At 52.3% G+C, this 6,367-nt stretch overlaps 1 protein-coding gene across 1 annotated transcript in view; it reads right to left on the bottom strand.

Moving 5' to 3' along the window:
* The window catches only part of TMEM145 (transmembrane protein 145), a gene marked incomplete in the record, with an annotated part of 21,257 nt that overhangs the window by 10,967 nt on the left and 3,923 nt on the right, over positions 1-6,367 (bottom strand). The window contains 3 exon segments of the mRNA XM_014582531.2: positions 3,036-3,156; positions 4,353-4,525; positions 6,117-6,204. Coding sequence (XP_014438017.2) covers positions 3,036-3,156; positions 4,353-4,525; positions 6,117-6,204 — 382 coding nt within the window.

Here is a 6,367-nt window from a genome sequence, read left to right as displayed (position 1 = left end):
CCTGCTGAATTCCTGGTCCCTTCTAAATAATGCCTGGAACAGAGAAACTCTCAATAAATGTTGATTGAGGGACCAGCAGGTGATGTGGTTAAGGTGCTGGACTCCCACATGGTCGACTGTGGTTCGAGTGGAACCTGGCAGCTTCCTTTCTCACTTTCCCTATCTCTCTCTCTCTCTCTCTGGTGAGCACATGTGTCCTATAGCAAATTTAAAAATCATAGTAATAATAAAATTAAGGAAATAATTCTTTTTTTTGGGGGGGAGAAGCTATTGCTATAGGGCACGTGCACTCACCAGAAAGACACAGAGAGACAGAGAGACAAAAAAAAAAAAGAAATCACCCCCCAAGGGGGATGGCCATGCCGCAATCCCTTCTCCTCCATTCTCCTCTCAGGATCTTGGGCATGCCCGCAAACGCCACCGGGTCAGGGCTCAAACCGCAGTTGACTGCATGGGAGTCCAGTGACATAGCCATTATGCCAACTGCTGGTCCCAGTAAATAATTCTTTAAGAAAATAAAAATAAATGTTGATGAGGGTGGATCAAGACTGTTGCGAATGCCGTCTTTCTAGCTCGCCTCTCACTCATGGGAGAAATAAGTAAACTGCAAAAAGAAGAATGAGGGCCATCCAGTGGTGTGGTGGTGAAGGCAGCTGGATCTCACACAGCTTGACTGTGCGGTTGGAGTCCCAGACCCTGCGGCTTGAAAAATCACACTGGGAGAAATGAAGAGATCCCAGCGTGTCCTTCCCCAGTGGGGAGTTCTTTCTCACTTTTCCTCCCTGCCTCCCTGGTAAACACATGTGCCCTCTAGCAAACTTTAACATCCTAGTGAGTCCACTCGCTGAAGAGAGACAGAGACAGAAGTGAGAAAGCACCCCCCACCCCGGGGGGATGGCCACACCACAGTCTCTTTTCCTCCATTCTCTTCTTGGGACTTTGGGCATGCACTCACACATGCCCAGCATGTTTTTCAAACCACCTGGTCCAGGACTCAAACCACACAGTTGCCCAAGTGGGATCCAGCTGCCTTAACCACCATGCCACCTGACTGGTCTGGAAAAAAATTTAATAAAATAAGGGACCAGCAGTTAGTGTAATGGCTATGTCGCTGGACTCCCGCATAGTCGACCGCGGTTCGCATCCCGGACTCGGTGGCTTAAAACTCACACCGGGCGCGTGTGCGTGCGTGCCCAAGATCCCGAGAGGAGAATGGAGGAGAAGGGATTGCGGCATGACCATCCCCCCTGGGGGGTGATTTCTCGCTTTCTGTCTCTATGTCTCTGTCTGTCTGGTGAGTGCACGTGCCCTATAGTGAAAACCTCTTTAAAAAAGTTTTTAATAAAATAAAAAATATGTACTGGTTGAGGGACCAGCAGATGGCGTAATGGCTACATCACTGGACTCCCATGTCATTGACCGTAGTTCGAGTCCCAGACCCAGTGGCTTAAATTCACACCAGGCACATGTGCGTGTGTGCCCAAGATCCCGAGAGGAGAATGAAGGAAAAGGGATTGCAGCGTGGCCATCTCCCCTGGGGCATGATTTTTCGCTTTCTGTCTCTCTGTTTCTCTCTGTCTTTCTGGCACGTGCACGTGCCCTATAGCAAAAAAAAAAAAAAAATTCTCCAAAAAAAAAAATAATATATACATACATAGATATACTGGTTGAGTACAGGGAGGTGTCCTGTTAGTCTGGCAAGCCACAGGGTGAGGACTGTGTGTGCCTCTCTCACCACATCCCAGAAGCCCAGCATTGCCCTTCTCACCTGTGCTAAGTAAATTAATAAGGAGCTGAAACCGAAGAGCAGCGGGAGGCCAGGCGTGGAGCCGTGTGTGCTCATACGAGCACATGTAGGAAGGGGGCTGGCTGAAGGGAAATGTAGCAAAACAGGCACTGCGCTCAGAGTTCTGAGCCTGCATCCCATGGCTCAGTGTGGGATCAGGGGCTCACTGACTGAACCCCCTGAGCCTCACTGGGGAAAAGGGATTATCGTGCCTACTTAGAAGGTGAGAGGGTGAAAATGAAAGCGGCTGGTGCAGAGCCTGGCACGTGGTGGGTTCTCAGTGTTCCTCCTCTTCCTGTCCCTCTCTGCCTTCCTGCAGTGCGTCGAGACGGACCGGCCCAGGAAGGTGAGCCGGCTCTGAAGTGGAGGGTGGGAGGCTGCCCTGCGCCTGGCAGCTCAGTCCCTTCCCCACACACGCAGATAGATCCTTGTCCTAGGAGCCGGGTCCTCAGTGATGCCTGTCTCCTTTATGTCAGAATTGGGGGTTCACTGGCGAAGGATGGAGTTCAAAGTACCTTCTCTGCCACCAAAGGCCATGGAGCCCTAGCAAGTCACTACCCCTCTCCGGGCCTCCTCTCCCTGTATAGGGTACAGTAACCGTTGCCCGTGCTCTCCTGGCTGCTCTGACAATTCAGAGAGTGGGAACAAATGCATATGAATAAATGAGTATTCTTCACACGAGACAGGATGGTTCCAGATGAATGTGATGGATGGATGAATGAATATGAGCACTGTTGCCAAGGCCAGATAGGATGTGAACTAAAACAATGAACAGGTTTGGTGCTGGATCCTCCTGATACACAAGTCCAGACAATGCCATTCCGATCTAGGCCTCTGGGAGCCCCAGCCTGTCCCATCCCAGATGCTTCCGCCTGAGCAGTGATGGGGGAAGGACAATGTGTAGAGACCAAGGGGCTGGAGCAAGGCAGTGGGCATACAGAAGGGAATGTAAGAGTCTAGAATGGAAACAGGAAAGGGGGAGCAAAGGAAGAGGGTGGGGCTGGAGGGGGAGACCCGGCACAAGGCAGGCGAGGGGAGAGAGCAGTGGCAGACAGTGGGCACCGGAGGTCACCGTGGACCCGCTGCAGGAACCCCACACGCTCTCAGTTAAGAATCTGTTGGATAACTAAAGGGATAAATGGCTAGAGGAGAAATGGATCTAGATCCCAAAAAAGAGGAGTCAGGCAGCTCAGGGCTAAGACATCCTCTGCCCTTCTGCTTCCTGCTCCTGCCAGATGCCCATCCTCACCAGGAACACGCCATGGGCGTACAAGTGGATCCCCAGCTGGATGCCATTGACAATCTTCTCCCGGGCCCACTTGGGAATCCCAAAATTGGCAATCAGGGCCATGACAGGAACCGCAAAGAACCTGCAGGGGAGGTACTGGGTCAGAGGAGACACTGGCCTGCCCTCCACCCCACCCCGTGGCCCCACCTCCCCTGTCATGCACACACAGAGGCCCCAGACAGGTCCCGAAGTGACGGCCAGCGAGGCCTTCAGAGGCCAGAGGTTGAAAGGGGGCAGGAATCAGACTGGCCTAAGAAATTCTAGGGTGCAAGGATTAGGTTGAATTTGCTTCTACTCCTCCCCAGACACTAGCATCTGATAGGAAATCAATAGTTGTTTGATGAATGAATTAACAAGTGATAATAACGATTGAAGGCGTATTGCACGCCAGGACTGTTTCTAAGCACCTCACATATATAAACTCATTAACTCTCACAGTGATGCTATGAGGCGGGTACGATTTCCATCCCATTAGTAGGTGAGGAAACTGAAGCGAAGAGAAGTTAATTGCCTTGTCTGAGGTCACAGTCCTCAGCTTTAGAGTTGAGACCCGAACCCAGGCAGTCCGATTCCAACTTCACCACTATGTCATGTTGTGTGAAAACAATTACAGGTAGTTTTTTTTTTTTTTTTTTTTTTTTTTTTGGAGAGATTTTCACTATAGGGCGCGTGCGCTTGCCAGACAGACAGAGAGAGACATTAGAGACAGAAAGCGAGAAATCACCCCCCAGGGGGGATGGTCACGTCGCAATCCCTTCTTCTCCATTCTCCTCTCGGGATCTTGGGCACGCACGCACACGCGCCCGGCGTGAGTTTTAAGCCACCGGGTCCGGGACACGAACCGCAGTCGACTACGTGGGAGTCCAGCGACATAGCCATTACGCTAACTGCTGGTTCCCACAGGTAGTTTTTAATCAAACATTCACTGCGTATCGACACTAAGCCCTCTGAGACTGCGCTCCGTGTGCTCCAGATAAACTAGCGCAGAAGTTACTGCGGACAGCCTTGGTTTATGGACAGCCTGAGGCACTCTGTGAAAGTAAGTTTTTTTTTTTTTTTTTGAGAGGTTTTTTTTGTTTTGTTTTGTTTTGTTTTCACTATAGGGCGCGTGCGCTCAGAAAGTAAGTTTTATACTTAGAGAAAGGAATCTTTTCCAGGCCACCAGGTGAGTAAGCGGCACATTCTGGGTGCTAGCTGCCTGCCTTGAAAGCCCACCTTCCTCACTGAAGCGGGACAGAGCTGGGGGAGCCCAAGGAGTTGGGGCCCACCGGGTCTCACCACAGGGTGTAGGCCGCAAAGAAGGGCACGTAAAAAGGCTGCTTCCCAGGGAAGTGGCGGAGGGAGACGAGCACGGCGTAGCAGAACCACACGTAGGCTGCCGCCTGCAGCCCGATGAGCCCGTAGCCGGCCGGCGACTCATATGTGTACAGTACCTGGCCTGGGTCGAAAAACTGAACACACAGGGGAGGCCCATCATAGTCCCGGCTTCCCTCAGAGTCCCCAGACACCCCCCGGCCCCCGGGCACCGAGGGAGTACAGGTACTTGGTCAGGCCAGAGGCAGCGGGAGAGCAAGGGATGAAGACAGCTTACAGAGGTGGCAAGAGCATGGAAAAGCAGGGGCAGGGAGCGGGGCAGCAGTAAGGCACTAGGCCTGCGCGGGACGTCCTGGGCCCCCCAGCATGTCAGGAACACTGCACGTGCCTATGACCCAGGCCAGCTGAGACTGGGGATGGACCATGCCCCCCCAGTCTGCCATCTCTGTCTCTTTCATGGAAGAAATAATTACATACATTTTAAACAAAAAAAGGAGCCAGCAGGTGGCCTGGTGGTTAAGGTGCTGGATTCCCACATGGCTGACCACAGTTCAAATCCAGACCTGCCAGGAGCCTAAGAGGGAGATAGAGATAGGATTACAGTGTGGCCATCCCTCCTGAGGGGTGATTTCTCACTTTCCCTCTCTCCATCTCTCCAGCAAGTGCATATGACCTATGGCAAAAACCTAAGAAAAAGAAAAAATAAAAGAGGGCCTAGCTTGTGGCCTGGTGGTTAGGTGGCTAGATCCCACATGGCCAACTGCGTAGTTTGAGTCCTGGCCCCAGCAGCCTGAAAAACACACGATGTGTGCGTGCCCACATGCCCAACATCCTGACGGGAGGGAGAGATGGAGGAGAAGGGATTGCAGTGTGATCATGCCCCAGGGGGTGCTGTCACTTTCCTTCTGTCTCTTTCTGGCAAGTGCATGTGCCCTCTGGTAAAATTTTTTAAAAAAGAAAAGAAAAGAAAGAGAAAAGGAAGAGAATACATCAGCCATCACGTGCCCAACATAGGGCAAATGCCAACTATGTGTGAGCTTTTCCATTAGCATCGATTCAACAAGTTAGGTCTTTTATTTTTTTTTTGGGGGGGGGTTTGCTATAGAGTGCATGCGCTCAACAGAAAGAGAGACAGAAAGTGCCATGCCACAATCCCTTCTCCATTCTCTTCTTGGGATCTTGGGCATGCACGCCCATGGGTCCCGCATGAGCTTAAGCCACCAGGTCCGGGACTCGAACTGCAGTCTACCACATGGCTATGTCCAGCGACATGGTCATTATGCCAGTGCTGGTCCCCATGGTAGGTCGTCTTATTGCCCCATTTCACAGAGGAGGAAACCTAGGCTAAGAGGGAACTCCTTTGGTCAAAACCACACAGGTAAAACCACACAAAACCTAAGAGGAGCCCCCTAGGGTAGGTAAGAGACTTCTAGTTTTCCAAAGAGGAAACAGGTCAGGAAAGGGGGGTCATCACCCAAGGTCAGCATGGAAACCAGGTCGGTGCGACTCCTGAACTCGTCATCTTGACTTTAAGCATATATGTGACAGACAGTGAGAGACAGGGAGGCGGAAAAAAGCTACTCAAGATGGTGAAGAGAGGAGTAATCACTCAGACAGATGGGAAGGTGGAAAATCACAGAGTGGGAGAGAGAGCCAGGAAAAGCACCCTGGGAAAGGGCTAGCGGGCAGGTCAGAGGGAGGTGAGGGGGCCAGGTCCTGGGGACTCACTTCAGCCTCGTAGATCAGCAGCACCACGTGGGTGAGGGTGTACAGGGTCATGTAGACGGACAGCTTCACGGAGCCTGAGTGGCTGATGGGGCGCGAGCGTTGAGAGGAGACAACGGGTGGGAGCCGTCAGGGAGGAGGAGGCAGCCACCCCCCAGGCCATACCCCCTCCCTGCTCCCCAGCTCAACATCCCCAGCCCCAGCACTCCCTGCCCGGGCACCGTGTCACCGTGAATCCCTTCCCCAGAAGGATG

This window comes from Tupaia chinensis, unplaced genomic scaffold, assembly GCF_000334495.1.
Source record: "Tupaia chinensis unplaced genomic scaffold, TupChi_1.0 Scaffold000067_1, whole genome shotgun sequence".
In the NCBI taxonomy this organism is placed as follows: domain Eukaryota; kingdom Metazoa; phylum Chordata; class Mammalia; order Scandentia; family Tupaiidae; genus Tupaia; species Tupaia belangeri.
Note: the sequence above shows the minus strand (reverse complement) of the source record. Positions and strands in the feature narration are given on the sequence as shown.